The sequence below is a fragment of the Ovis canadensis genome, chromosome 1 (genome assembly GCF_042477335.2).
Source record: "Ovis canadensis isolate MfBH-ARS-UI-01 breed Bighorn chromosome 1, ARS-UI_OviCan_v2, whole genome shotgun sequence".
NCBI classification, from domain to species: Eukaryota; Metazoa; Chordata; class Mammalia; order Artiodactyla; family Bovidae; genus Ovis; species Ovis canadensis.
The window spans coordinates 248,194,037-248,210,237 of record NC_091245.1 but is presented as its reverse complement, the minus strand read 5'-3'; the positions used below and the strand labels follow the sequence as shown (position 1 = coordinate 248,210,237).

At 39.8% G+C, this 16,201-nt stretch overlaps 1 protein-coding gene across 4 annotated transcripts in view; it reads right to left on the bottom strand.

Moving 5' to 3' along the window:
- SLC9A9 (solute carrier family 9 member A9) overlaps positions 1-16,201 on the bottom strand; it is a 651,239-nt gene that overhangs the window by 617,506 nt on the left and 17,532 nt on the right. For all 4 annotated transcript variants that reach the window (XR_011251201.1, XM_069563205.1, XM_069563219.1 and 1 more), the window contains exon 2: positions 13,251-13,453. Coding sequence is in view for 3 of the 4 variants with exons in the window: in XM_069563205.1 (XP_069419306.1) it covers positions 13,251-13,453 (203 nt within the window). In the remaining variant the exon portion in view is untranslated. The remainder of the gene's footprint in view (positions 1-13,250; positions 13,454-16,201) is intronic.

Below are 16,201 nucleotides of genomic sequence, written 5' to 3'. Positions count from 1 at the left end.
TGAGGAGCTTCTTAATGACCTTAGAGAAGAACCAGGAAACGCAGTTGGATGGAACCTTATATAATTACTCGTGAGAGACCAGCAATGATAAATGTGCAGTCTTGCCTAAGTTTAATGGTTTAGAAGGAATAAAGCAAACAGGAAAGGAACTGAAAGATCCATTTTAAGTTGTATGCACTCATACTATAAGTCTTCACAAGGAATCTCTTTTTCTCCCTCCCTTTTTCCCTCCGTCTCTGTTTGTCTCTCCTGTGCCCAGCTCCTTGTCTCCCTCTCCCTCTATCCTTGATCAATTATTTGGAGATAAGGCTACCGTCTAGAAGGAATGAAATCAGGTCATTTGTAGAGATACGGAGGGACCTAGAGTCTGTCATACAGAGTGATGTAAGTCAGGAAAGAGAAAAATATCATATATTAACACATATATATGGGATCTAGACAAAAATGGTACAGAGGAACCCATTTGCAGGGCAGCAATAGAGACACAGATGCAGAGAACAGATGAGTGGACATGGAGGGTTGGGACTGGGTATAAACTCGGAGATGGGGATTGACACATATACAATATTGTGCGTAAAGCAGATAGCTAGTGGGATCCTGCTGTACAGCACTGAGCTCAGCTCAGTGCTCTGCGGTGACCTAGAGGGGTGATATGGGGGAGGAGATAAGGGAGGCTCAAGAGGGAGGTGACTATGTATACATATGGCTGATTCACTTCATTGTACAGCAGAAAGCAACACAACATTGTTAAGCAATCATAACGCAATAATGAATAAACAACCACCAAAAAAAAAAAAAGACTGCCAACAATTCAACTGTCTGAGTAGCAAAACAACCATCACAGAGCCCTGGTACTTCACCCTGAGGAGAAATCTGTGACAGATGCTTGGGAATAAAATGGCAAACAGCAAAGACAGGACAGAGCGGCAGGGAGAAGTAGCAACTGACAAGCAGAGATGGAAACTTCATTATATCATCCACTCACTTGCCAGGGGCCACAGAGTATCAGCCAGGTGCCAGGCACGCTGCTGTGAGCTGGGAACACAATGGACTATGGACAGAGCTCGTCCCTGCCCTCCTGAAGTCTAGTGATAAGACAGATAGTAACCCAACATCATAGACATAAATATTAACTTACAGCTGAGCTAAGATATAGTGGGAGAACATCAGCTGGAGCCTTAAGATGCTAGAACTAGATACTGAAGTATAGTAATGTGGGGTCTCCTGGGGTGGGTCTGAATGTTTCCACAAAGCTAACAACCCCTAAAAGCATCCCTGCCTCAGGCCTAGAGCCCATGTGCATATCGGTGCTGCTGAGACTCAGAATACAGTGAGATTTTTCAGAAAAGAGCAAAATGTTTCAAGAAAAATATCAAAAATAAAGTAAAAATAAAATTTTAATAAAATATGACCTGTTTATTGCTCTTTAAGTTGAGGTGTACATATGTTATGAAGTGAACCAGATGATCCACTTAAGTGTGCAAAAAACTTTTTATATTTTTTCTCATCCTTTGAAAAATTGTAGTTTGATTCTCTTTTCTCATAGCAATATTACCTGAACTTCCTAGGTGGCGCTAATGGTAAAGAATCTGACTGTAGTACAGGAGATGGGGTTCAGTCCCTGAGTTGGGACGATTGCCTGGAGAAGGAAATGGCTACCCACTCCAGTATGCTTGCCTGGAGAATTCCACAGACAGAGGAGCCTGGTGGGCTACAGACCATGTAGTCATAAAGAGTCAGACACGACTGAGTGACTAACACTTTCACTTTATAATATACACAATACATTGTACAATAGCACTTGCATGTCATTTACAAATAAATGGGCAAATATAAGGTACACATCCTCAATAGTTTAACTGATGCACATATCAAAGTTTGGAAATCAGTGTTTTAAATTACTTGGCAAGTACCTGATGCTCAATAATAGCAAGTAATATTTACTGAGGATTTATTAATGCTAAAGCACATTAGCTGGTTATATGAATTATTTCACTTAGTTCTCATAATAACTTTTTGAGGTTGGTACTAGTACTGCCTCATTTGACAAAACAAAGGCATCAAGGATTAAGTCAGATGCTGAAGATCACCCAGCAGGTTAAAGGTAGACCAGAGGTTTAAACCCAAGTATTTTGATTGCAGAATGGGGCTCTTACCATATTATGCTGTCTCATACATGCCAGTTTCTATCATGTATGTGTTGATATTTATAAGAATAATATTTTGGGGCTCTTTGGAAAGGTCACTTATGAGGAATATTTTGTTCTGAGATAGTGAGTGAGTGAGTGAAATCGCTCAGTGTGTCCGACTCTTTGCGACCCCATGGACTGTAGCCTACCAGGCTCCTCTGTCCATGGGATTTTCCAGGCAATAGCCCTGGAATGGATTGCCATTTCATTCTCCAGGGGATCTTCCCAACCCAGGGATCGAACCCGGGTCTCCCGCATTGTAGACAGATGCTTTACTATCTGAGCCACGAGGGAAGTAACACACAATAAATATAAAACATTAGTAAATACAGAAAATATTATCAAATAACAAGTTTTAAGTCAGTTTTTAAAGATTGCCTCTCACGGAACATGTTTCACCATGATCTTGAACTGAGTAGGACAAGGAAATAGAATAGCTTTAGAGCCCCCAGTCACCCACAACCCCCTAAAATAGCTTTGAAAACCTATCCTTTGAATGGGTAGCCATTCCCTTCTTCAGGGGATCCTCCTGACCCAGGGATCGAATCTGGTCTCCTGCACTACAGGCAGATTCTTTACCATCTGAGCTACCAGGGAACTTTGATATCTAAGTGGATGCCTACTCAACATCCCAAAATGCTAGTCCATGTTGTGGTCCGCCATGCTGGCTCCTGTCGTTCCTAAAAAGGTGTCTGTGATGCCACTAAGACCTTTCTGGAACTAGGCAAATGGATGACCTGAGATGGTCCAAAACCAGGCATCAGTCGGGAGGAAGGAGTGATTGGGAGATGGGTGGGCATATCAGTTGCTTCTCCCCATGGTGGTCAGGGATACCTTCTTGGGCTCAAAGTCCAGAACCTGAGACGCTTTCCCTTTACTCCATAGCCACTCTCCTCTTCTCAAGTTTTGTCACATTAGGAAGTGCACCAATGCCAGTGTTCATCCCACTCATACACTCTCACATGACTCATTGTCTTTGCTAACCAAGAGTGAGTGTGAGAGACATCAGTACAATCTGTGCTCTGATCACATGACATCCAAGAGATCACTGCCACCAGCAGCTTTTACATTATTTGAACAGCTAGGTTTTTTGTTAAGAAATAAAATTAGACATCTGGTTGGAATTCAATCATGCCACAAATAAATGTCCCAGTAGTCAGCTTCCTTAGAACACTGAGTGATGATGTGTGATGATCGGTGAAGAAGAAGAAAGGAAGTCAGGAGGATTTTTGAGTGCTGCGTCCATACCACTGTGTGAAAAAGCCAAGCTGCATTCCAGGTGGCAAAGACTTAATCCAAACTCTGTCTAACAGAGCTGTCTAGGGTTATTCTTGGGCTTCCCTGGTGGCTCAATGGTAAAGAACCTACCTGCTAATGCAGGAGACATGGGTTTATCCCCTGGAGAAGGAAATAGCAACCCACTCTGGTATTCTTGCTTGGGAAATCCCATGGACAGAGAAGCCTGGTGGGCTACAGTCCATGAGGTCACAAAAGAGTCAGACTCGACTTAGCAACTAAACAACAACAAGGGTAATTACCAATCTCACATTTGGAGTGCTCCAGGTTACAACTAAACTGTCACAAAACAACCCCTTCATATCTGGACTATGCATTCTGAAGGCAAGACTGCAAAAGTGGCCTGGATGTTAGGTCAAGACCGCCAGCCTTTGGGGCATGACGTTCCTGTTATTTCTGCATTTTCTGTATTTTCACTGCCCATTCCAAGCTGACATCTCTCTACTTCTCCTCCACCTTTCTCAGTCACAATGACTAGAATTTTTCCGGAACTTCTATTATAGACAAAATGATCTTGGATATTCATGAAAAATACAGCAAAGAACTGGCAAAGGGAAAAACTGACCTCAAGAAAGTAAAGACATCTTCTATTATTTAGTTTGGTTCTCTTCTTTCTGATCTCTGTGTGGCTTACTCCCAAATTCATTCAGATCTAGGCTCCAACTTCACCTTTTCAATGAGGGCTTCCCTGCAAAGCATATCTAAATACACTTCTCTTGCCATCTTCTCACGTTGTTAACCTGGCTTCATAGCGCATGTCTTCTCCTGACATTAGATTATAAATACTTATACTGAACTGTACCTTGTCTAGCTCCCCCTTAGGATCTAAGGGCCATGAGAGTGAGGGCTTTGTCTTGTTCACTATTGTATCTGCATCACTTAAAACGAGTACTTAGCATATGAATAGTGTCCAATAAATAGTTGTTGAATGACTAAATGAATAAAGAAAATGTTTGTTCAATGATTAAATCAAGGAAATGCAAGTCAGAAGCACAAAGAAATAGGAGATATCATCTTTCAGTTGTTAAAATGCCTGTCATAGAAAAGACAAAAGGTAACAGGTGTGGAATAGAAAAAGGAACACTTGCACATTGTTTATGGGAAAGTAAATTGGTGCAGCCAGCAAGGAAAACAGTATGGTGGTTTCTCAAAAAAACTGAAAAGTAGGACTACATTATGATCCGGCAATCCCACTTCTGAGAATATATCCCCCCAAGTTGAAATTACAATCTTGTAGAGATAACTGCAATCCTATGTTCACTGCCTCATTATTTACAATAACCAGGACATGGAAATAACCGGTGTCCATTGATGGATAATTGGATTAACATGCAATAGAATTATTCAGCCATGCAAAAGCAGGAAACTCTGCCATGTGCAACAACATGGATGGAACTTGAGAACATCATGCTAAGTGAAATAAGATAGAGAAAGGCAAAACTACATCATCTCACTTACTTGGAGTCTAAAAAGAACTATAGAAACAGAGAGCAGACTGATTGTTGCCAGAGGTGAGAGAAGAGGGATGAAAAAATGGTTGAAGGTGGTCAAAAGATAGAAATTCCCAGTTATAAAATAAATAAATCCTGAGGATATAATGTACAGCATGGTGACTATAGTTAATAACATTGTATTGTATATTCAAAAGTTGCTAAGAACTTAAAAGTTCTCAAGACAAAAAAATCTGTAATTACATGAATTGATGAAGGTTAACTAAACTTACTGTGATAATCATTTGCATTTGACCATACATAGATATATATGCATGCGTGCGTGCATGCTAAGTCCCTCCAGTTGTGTGCGAATCTTTGTGACCCTGTGGACTGTAACCCCCCAGGCTCCTCTGTCCATGGCATTTCCCAGGCAAGAATGTTGGAGTGGGTTGCCATTTCCTTCTCCAGGGGATTGAACTCCTGTCTCTTAGATCTCCTGCATTGGCAGATGAGTTCTTTGCCACTAGCACCACCCAGGAAGCCCTATAGATATCTATGTAGCTATATAAAATCATTATGTTAAACTAACATAATCTTATACGTTAATTTATCTCAATAGAACTGGAAAAAGTTAAACGGAATACTGAGTCTTCAGGCCAAAATTCTACAAAGAAAGTTGAACAAAGGTGGAAGAAAATAGATAAAATGAATTAAAAATGTTAGGTTTCTTTGTTAACAATAGATCTCTTAAGGAAGGTTTGCAATAAAAGTATCTAAGTCTATCCAAAGAGACTCATCCCATGCACTGCCAAACTTGAGATTCCCTGAGACCATCTCATGTGTAAGAATCAAAACTGGTCATGACAGAGAAACATAGATCATGAGTCCCTGATCTCTACAGAGTGAAGAAATAATTGATAGTATTCTATAAGTGTTTCCCCAAACCCCAGGTGCTGATTTATCGTGACACTTGCTTCTCTCATTGTGGGTAGAACAGTTTAAGACATTCCTTTCCTGTCTTTTCTTTATCCTCCCCCAAAGTGTCCCAGCACTAAGTGCACATATTATCTCATGGTCTAATGATTCTTTCTGATCAAGCTGTTCCTGTTAGCAGAAGAGTTTTGCCTTCCAGACTCTTCAGCCAGAATAGTCAAGTAAAAAGAAAGACTGGAAAGAACAGAAATAGTTTATAAATAAATATGTGAGAATTAAGACTCTGAACCACAAACGGTCAAAACGATCTTCAGAAAAAGTTGGACAGTGAGAAAAAAATCAGACAATGATGTTTTAATACTACACATACAAAGTTATTTTTTAAAGTCATATAATTACTGTTATAAGGTCATATAATTTTGTAAGGTTATATAATTACTGTTATGTTACTGCTATAAGGACTTCCTTAAAATATCTCAAAAATACACAGTACTATCAACACCATTGATAATAGCTTCAGTGTGACCTATTTGCCTGACAATTCTCTTTATTGAAACAATAGACAAGACAGATTGCTTGGTAGTTTAACTTGCCCTAAAATAACTTTCTTTACCAAATGATAGTGTCATTTGTCACGCAGGAAGTGAAGGCTTGGCAAACTTTTCACTGGGGTTTCCTTTGACTTTTCACACTGCAGTCAACTGATTCATAAATTATAGGAAGTATAAATTTAACTGTGCTGACAACTTTTTGAAAATCTACTAGGTCTGCAAGACTTTTCTAGCCAAACGGTCTGCTGACCTTTCCAACTCAATGTAGAAAAACATAATGTGTTAAATCAATGAAACATAAATAAATGAGATTGATTGATTCATTCATCATAGTTTTAAACCATATTTGTGATTTTTCACTATAAAACAGCTCCTTCCTTTAACTTCTAAGGTACCCACTTCTGTCCTGCAACTTTCTATGAACCCACAAGACACAGCAGCAGAATTAGCTCTTCATCCTTCCTCCTCATGCCCAACTGATCTAAACTTTACAGTGTCTTCCTTCCTCGTTTCTCTTCTATCTGCCCCTCGGTTACCATTCGATCTTAAAACTTAGCTGTTCCTCTGCTTTCACTCTCTACCTTGTACACAGCAGCCTAACTATCTCTTTGCTTTTGTCAACACTGCACTCTTCCACTGACTACAAATACAGTGGCATTACTCAGCCTGGAATTTAAGTGATTCTGCAGCCAGACTCTGCCCTTGTCCCACCCTATGTTTCATTGATCTTCCATACTTCAACAACTTAGAAATGACTTTCTTTCTCAGAATATTCTCTACTCCTTTCTCTACCCATGCTTGGAATGACTCTCCAACCTCCAAACACTACATATATCACTATCAGAGTCAATCAGCTGTCTTTCCTCAAAATCATTCCTCTCACCCTTTTTTGTTGTTCGGTCACTCAGTCATGTCCGACTCTGTGACACCATGGATTGCAGCACACCAGGCTTCCCTATCCTTCACCATCTCCCAGAGCTTGCTCAAACTCATGTCCATTGCATCAGTAATGTCATCCAACCATCTCATCCTCCGTCATCCCCTTCTCTTCCTGCCTTCAATCTTTCCCAGCATCAGGGTCTTTTCTAATGAGTTAGCTCTTCACATCAGGTGGCCAAAGTATTGGAGCTTCAGCTTCAGCATCAGCATCCAATGAATATTCAGGGTTAATTTCCTTTAGGATTGACTGGGTTGATCTCCTTGCTGTCCAAGGGACTCTCAAGAGTCTTCTTCAACACCACAGCTCAAAAGTATAAATTCTTCGGTGCTTAGCCTATCACCCTAACAAGAAATAATGTCACCCCCTCTGAACGTCTATGGTATTTGACCCACTCCTTTGATAGCTAGCTGTCTTGTATCTTGTCATATGCTGCATTTCCCCCAGATTTACTAATAAACTCCTTGAGATCATTCCTATTTAGAATCAAAACGGATGGAAATCAGTTCATTTGTGTTGAAGGAATGAATGACAGAGAAAGTTCTTTTTTCAAAAACAAGTTTTAACTTCCTATGGATATTAAATTCAGAAAATACTTAGTAGACATTTTTGTATTCCTAAATATTCTGTAACAAATTAATGTCTGTAAAGATATTATGTAATAGAATATAGGCCCCACTCAGCAAAAATTACTAAAGGATATAGTGGATCCACAGAACAATTTGACAAATAGTTCTGGAAATGTCAACCGAATAGATATAAATCAACATAATTCTAGTTTTAGTCTCTCCGAAGGTTGTTTTGAGATCATCAGCTGCTCGTAATATATAGGAAAATACTGTTCTCACACATCTCTAAGTGAAAATATTTTTTCTTCTCTACACTTTTATCTGTATTGAGCATGAACAAAAGAAGCTTGGCATATGGTAATTCTTAAAAATTTTATATGTTTACAATGTGGTATGAAAGCACAGTACACTGCTGCTTATATAGATGCCAACAGCTCTCCTATTTTCCAGTTTTATACCACATTATTGGAAGAAACCCAGGGAGCCATCAAGCCCAGTGCTGTTTCCAAGCACGTCAAGGCCCAAACATCCCAGAAATACATGTGCTTTTATTGGTATTCCAAGAGATGATTATATAGCACAGGAATTTATTCCAGCCTCTTCAAATCCTGAAGTCAGAAATTTCATCCAAGCCCCTAAACTGCATTCTGAGAGTAAAACTCATTTCCTCATCCTGTAACTTTTAGAAACAAAGGCCAAGTACTCCTTTTAATCTGTACCACAAAGAAAAAGGACCCAGTGGAGCCACGCCAATGGCTTCTGTGACACCCTGGTGCTGGACCTATTTCTGCAGTTCTGTAAATCTGCCCTTTCCAGGACTGGTCCTCATCTCCCCCCCACGCATCTCAATGTCAGATTGTTCAGGCCTCAGCCCTTCTCTGTCCACAAGGCCACTCTGGAGCCTGTCCAGTGGTATGCAATTTGATAAACTACTCAGTACTCAGAGTAAAGTCCTATGGACCTCACTTCTGCCTCTGACCAGTAATATATTTACTGGGACCCTGGGCCCACCATGTAATTTCTCTGTATATGAATTTATATCTATACGAACACAACTAGGATTATATAATATCTTAGTCTCTTCAACCATTAAGTGTCTAGGACATTCTCCTACCAACTCCAAGATGATATCTTCCAAATATTCCAGCTATATATACTCTACCAAGCACTCAGATTCCTCCATCCATTCATTCATTCACAAACTATTTATTTAGCAGCAGTATGCACTAGGCTCTATGGTAGGCTTTGGGGACACACTGGTCAATAAAAAAAGGCATGGACCCTGCTTTGTGAAGTATACAGTCTAGTGGACATCAAATGATGTAAGAATTATAATTAATAAGCAAGAAAATACATATAAAATTTCAGTTGGTACTAAAAGTACTTTGAAACATAAGAGAGGGCAAGAGAGAGAGAGGGGATGCAATGTGAGAAAATCACAGGACAAGCCCTCTCTGAAGAGATGGCATTTCAAGATTCCAGGAATAGGAAGTAGCCTGACATCCAAAGAGCAGAAGACCAATTTAGACAACATATGCTAAGAGCAACATGTGTAGAAGTCCTGACGTGAGAAAAGTGCTGTTAGATCTGCAGCAGTGGAAGTGAGAAGCAGCAGAAACGTGGCATTTATTTCCTCTCTATATTCACCCAAACATAACATAGAACCTAAATACGTGGTTCCAAAACTTGCCTGTGCATTAGACTCATCTGGTGATCTTCCAAAATTTCCAGTGCTCAGGCTACACCCCAAACCAGTAAAATCACCAACTCCAGGGACAGAATACAAGCATCAGAATTTTTTGAAGCTTCCAGTGATTCCAAATTTCAGACAAATTTGAAAATCACCGAGTAAAGCACTAAATCAATTTTAGTGCTCAAGTTCATTTACTTATCTGTTAAATGATGGAGTTCAACATAAGGAAATCAGGTCTTTTTCCTGCTCTGAATTAGATGATCTCTCTCTAACTGCAGATCCATAGGTCATTTTCACCCACCCTCTTCCACAAATCTTTCTCTCCCTTCCCACTGTCCTGGGACCCTCATATTCTCCCAGCCAGGCCTGAAACCCTGGAATCTTAGATTCTTCTCTTCACACTTTTCCTATAAATCAAGCAGATTCTATTGACCCAAAGAATCCACGAGGCCCTCTTCCCTTCTCACCTAGTGAACCACTTCCTGCAGCCTTATCCTCCAATCCTGCCCAGATCTTTCTGAACTCTATCCTGCTGCCTATCCAAGCCACCCCCACCTTTGAAAACCCTCTCAAGTGCCACCTCCTCCAGGAAGCCTCCCTAACAAGCTTAAATATCTATGACAACTAATCTGTAAAGGTTTAAGAAACTCACAGTCTATATAATTTAGAACTGAAACATATACTAACATATATTATATATTGGTATTATCTCCCCCAAAGATATTAAATAAATGAGGAAGAAACATATATTCCGTTAATCGCTGGAATACATTAAGCATTCAAATACTATCTAGAAGTAGCAATGGTAGCACTGATCTTAAGGTCATGCAGTGGTGATGGTATTGGTGGTGGAATTAGAAGTATAACAAGGCAGTGAGAGCCACGCAGTATAAAAGGCCTATGGCAGTCAGGCACTTTCTATACATCATCTCACTTAAACATTGAAACAACCTACAAAATAGTTCTAATCTACCCACCTTACAAATAAGAAAGTTGGAGCTTAGGAAGTTCAAAGAACTTACTAAAGATAGATGACAGGTCTTTCTGGTCCTGAATTTTTTCCCCATTATTCCATGCTACCTCTGTAACTCCATGTTAAACCTTTCAAAAATTGGACTCATTTTGCAATTCTTTTGCATCTGACATAGACTGAGTAATTTCTTGATTCATATGAATAATTGCATGCAGTGGAGAATTCTCAGTAAGGAAGACAGACTACGAGCATTTCATTTTCACAGACTAAGTAGGGTCCCCCAACATTAGCACATAAGCAACAAATGTGTGCTGAAATATACTCTGGCCATTTATTAAAAACATCATTTCTACTTAAAGTTGTCTAGTAAGGTAAGTGTATCAGTAGATGCTCCTTGTTCCACCAGCAAGGGACTTGGGGATTTACCCTGGGTACTGAGCTGCCCATGGCCAGCCTGGAATGTCCAGAGGAACAAATGCTAATTGTGATTCAATAAGTCACATGCTTTAGAAGTTAGTCTATAAAATACTTGAACCATTCAAAGTCAATCCAACATTTCATGTGAGAATTCAAAATCCAACCAACAGGAAAAACCAAGAAGCCTCCATATTTTTCTCCATCTCTTGCCTTAATTTTTAAAAAGCAAACACTGTAATTGGCTGTTGATAAAAATCAATATGTCAGTAACACCATAACAGAATTTCTGAACAGGTGCTCACAGGCAGTCCTGTTGGAAAACAAATTGCTATAATGACAGAGATAATTATCAGCACCTTTGTGGGGGGTGGAACTCAAACCCCTTTGAAGAAATAGTGCTGCTTAGAAATGCAGATAAAAACAGATAAGAGAGTGAGAAGGGAAATAAGTTAAATTCTGGTACTAAGAAAATTAAACAGACAAGGGTGTTTAAATCCTATGCTGCTAACAAGGTCACTAAAAAAATTATTTATTTCAAGATAGATTCAGTTCAGTTCAGTGGCTCAGTCGTGTCCAACTCTTTGTGACTCCATGAATCGCAACACCCCAGGCCTCCCTGTCCATCACCAACTCCCGGAGTTCACTCAGACTCACGTCCATCGAGTCAGTGACGCCATCCAGCCATCTTATCCTCGGTTGTCCCCTTCTCCTCCTGTCCCCAATCCCTCCCAGCATCAAAGTCTTCTCCAATGAGTCAACTCTTCGCATGAGGTGGCCGAAGTACTGGAGCCTCAGCTTTAGCATCATTCCTTCCAAAGCAATCCCTGGGTTGATCTCCTTCAGAATGGACTGGTTGGATCTCCTTGCAGTCCAAGGGACTCTCAAGAGTCTTCTCCAACACCACAGTTCAAAAGCATCAATTCTTCGGCACTCAGCCTTCTTCACAGTCCAATTCTCACATCCATACATGATCACAGGAAAAACCATAGCCTTGACTAGACGGATTACTTTCCATTATTCACGAGAATAGAAAGAATCTCACAGAAGAGATCACTCAAGAAAGTCAAAGATCTAGAAGTTGCTCCTGTTTACTTCAGAAACATTATTTAATTTTCTTTCTTGTGCTTCGCTTCACTTCCCTAAGCATGATTTAGGCTAGTATTATAATCAGTTTGACTTTCCAGAGCCCTTACCAAGTGCTAGGAGGAAGTTAATCTAGAAATTTGCTAGTTGGGAGATAGTGTGAAAAAAAATACTAAAAATTACTCTTCTTGAATGAGGAAAAACGGCAGGTCATGTATCTCCCCTCCTGCCCCAGATCTCTCAGAATGGAGGGGGGAAAAAGTGTATTTTAAAAGAAAACTAAATCTGTATGGAATAAAAGTGATAAAATGCACTTTCATAATTTCAAGGAAGTTCTCAGTTCTGACACAAAAGAAGCTAGAAGAAGTCACGCAAGATCCTGATTCTTAGCATGCGTATGTGTTGTTAAACACAAATTTACTTATTACAAAGACTGATCCACACACAAGGCAGCAAAAAGGTCACCTTACTTGTTTTCTAACCCAGAGTCCTGAGAGCAAAAGAAATTTTCTCTTCCAATAACCGAAGCAGTTCACACATTTGCAAAAATAAAACCATTTTCAGAAGGTGAATAACTTCACAATTTTTCTTTTTTTCAATCTAAGATTCTCTAACTAAACAGATGGAGTTGAGATCTCTTAAGAAGGACTGAGTGTCAGTGCGTGTATAAACAGCAAAGAGGCCAGTGTTTTATGTCGGCAGCTGAAAGTCAGCCATTCTAGATCAAGGTTTGCAAGTGCAAATGCCTTCATTCTTCATTTTCCCTTTGGCTTAAGGGAGATTTAAACTTAGTAGCCAGCTGGTAACATATACAACAACCACAATATATATATATGCAATGACACTTAAAACACACGTGTGAAAACTTGAATCAAGTATCATTAAAGGTAGAGTCAGCTGAATTATTATCTTTTTCCCTAATGTAACTGTGGTTTGCAAAACAGTTATAGTAAGAAGCACTCTTTCTCAGCTTCTAGAAGAAATATACGGATAACTGAGCTTACAATAAGAGCATATCAAGACATTAACCCCTTAGTAAATGAAATTGCCCCATGAGTATGGTGTTTAAGGGGGCATATGTATGTGTGTGAATGCACTCTCTATGGTGGCTTATATATGACACAGTTATTTACACTGGAAAACAAAAATATGTGACCAGATAGAAAGTGTCCTTACCTTTTCAAGTATAGCATTGCCTTGGTGAGGATTGATGTTGTGTTGGCTTATTTCTCTCTTGTATTTATATTCATAAACTTGATCAGTGATATTAATCAGAAGAGTTGATGGGCTGAAGACCAGTTTTCCACAATCATATACAGTTCCACTTTCAATATCAGTTGGTGCTGTAGCATATCGTAAAATTAATCCCATTACAAGGCCTAAAATAAAGAATAAATAAGTGTACTGGAGGAACGTAATCTAAAATATTTATTATTCCATGTTTTCAAATATATGATTTGGAACTTATATAGGTGGCAAGAGAAAGGATCATTACCTGGCTTAGAAAATTGTTTACCCTTCCACTGGCACCAATTCACTAGATTTTTGTTGTTCAGTCACTAAGTCACGCCTGACTCTTTGTGAGTCGATAAGATTGGACTCTTACAATATTTGAGTGGACACTTCGTACCTCTCCTTCTTTCCTTCCTAACGGACCCACAGATTTTGGAGAGAAGAGCTACCCACCTCTTTTTTTCCATCCAATTGCTTCAAGAAAACCTTGGCTCTGTGACGGATACTGAGTAATCTAATCAGTCAGGAGATGGAATTGCCCTGGAGAAAGTTTCTGGTCCACAAATCAGCACATATCTAAGAGAGCCCCATCAGACTAGTAGGCAGCACTTATGTACTATGGTTAGGGGACAAGTCTTATTCTCTCTCACCCTCAGGACATGATCAAGGCAATATATTTCTCCACATTTTGCTGGCAGGTATCTTGTCACCTTAAGGGGACACAGTCAGAACACTCAGGATGGTGGGACTGAGATATAGACAGAACCTAGGTCCTGAATAACTTCACTGTGCCCTGGATCAACCTATCTCAGAGCCTAATCTGTGTGTGTGTTCAGGCGCTCAGTCATGTCCAACTCTTTGAGACCCCATGGACTGTAGCTCACTAGGCTTCTCTGTTCATGGGATTTCCCAGACAAGAATACTAGTGGGGGTTGCCATTTCCTACTCCAGGGGATCTTTCCCACCCAGGGATTGAACCCGTGTCTCCTGCATTGGCTGAAGGATTTTTTACCCTTGTGCCACTTGGGAAGCCCTACCCTAATTCTAGACTTCTTATTATGTGACATAACACATTTTCTAATTTTTTTCAAACTATTTAAAATGAAGTTTATCCTTACCTGCAGCCAAACACATTTTAACGACACAATATTCCTTTAGCAAAGAGTTGGACTCAAGTGACAGTCTTTGACTTTTAAGTTTACAAACTATTCAGATGCTCACGGTAATCTGATAAATGTGAATTCTCTTAATATTATGGATTTATTAACAAAAAAAGCAAAGAAACTTTAGAGGTGTATACATTCCTCAGTTTAAAATTAGAACTGATGTATTTGTTTCAGGACAAATCCACAGTTTACTCTTTAAAAAAATCAAATGCTGGGGGTTTTGCCATTCTTCTCTGAATTGAGTCATCGAATTGCCTTTCATTTATCTAATAACACATAAAATGAATGAGCATATTTGGGTGCATATTTTGTGCCAGACATTTATAGATTTAAAATAAAAATACAGCTCACAGTCCTACAGGAGCTGAAGTTTGTGAAATCAAGATCCATAAGCAAACAATTATAATACAACATGACATGTGCTATGACAGCTGGTAAGGATTCTGCGCTATATGAGTATAGAGGGGAGACATTCCAAAGCCCTTTGAATGATGCAAAGCTTTAGATGAATCTTAAAAGGTCACATAAGATTTGTCCAGATGAGCTGAATCAGGGAATGAGGTGGGATCCAGGCCGCACATGTGGGGAGCAGCACGTGAGTAACAGCAGAGACAACTAAATGTCCCCTAGGATTTTGATTCACCAGTGCATAGAATAGTCATCAGGAAGTGGCTGCTCACCCAGAGATTGTGTTTCTGGCTGTCTTGAGTTTGGATGGGTTCTCACCGATGGATTATAAGCAAAATTGATGTGTGCCACAGAAGTGTTGAAGAAGTAGGCGAGCTTTCTCCCTTCTCTTTAGCCATCTATCAGATGGATGTGGAGGGGAAAAAACAGTACTACAGTTAGACAGAGTCACGACACTGAAGAAGCCTGAGTCCCTGAGACAGCAGGTGTGGGAAAGCCATCCACGAGCCAGGAAAACCTGCACCAGACCATTATGTGAGCGAAAAGTGAACTTCTCTTGTGCACTCACTGAAATGTGAGTGCTTCTGTGTCAACAGTCACTAGGATGACCTAACAATATACCATATATATACAAAGGAACTTAAGAAATCTGATGGATTTCGGAAATCAGCAGTGGAGTAAGAAGAGAATAAGTGGAAGAGAGGGAGAGAGAGAGAAAGAGAGAGAAACTAGACTACAGGGGCCAGGTTATAAAGAGGCTCCTCTGTCCTGCTAAGGAGTTCTTATTTCTAACCCAATGGTAATATGAAACTGTTGTAAGATTTTAGACAGGACAGTAAAACAGTCAGATTTTCATGTAAGAGCCATTGCTCTGGCAATAAAGTGAGAATGAAAGCAGATTTCTGTCAAGAATATTTTTATCTTACTTATTCCTGCTTCGCTATTTGGTCCACTCCCCCATAATAGTGAGAAACATTTAATGCTAACTTTCGTTAGAAAGAAAAAAATAAGTGATGGATTTGTAACCACCACGAGCACTTGACCTATCACAGAGCAGTGGGCAGCCTTCCATGTGCAGTGTCAAATGCCTGTAATAAAACTAGTCAGGAAAGAGGAGGGAAGACACACCATATGCACTGCACAGGGCTTAGGATGCCTGCGTAAGAATATCACTTTTCCAACACTCCAGTGAAATCTTGGGGAGAATTTATTCTCTAAATGTTACTTGGCAAGTATCGTGAATGATACTATGACCTCTTCAGCTTTCTGCTTAGTGGGAAATATAGAAGGGAAACAAGATACTCTCTGCACCTGAATAGA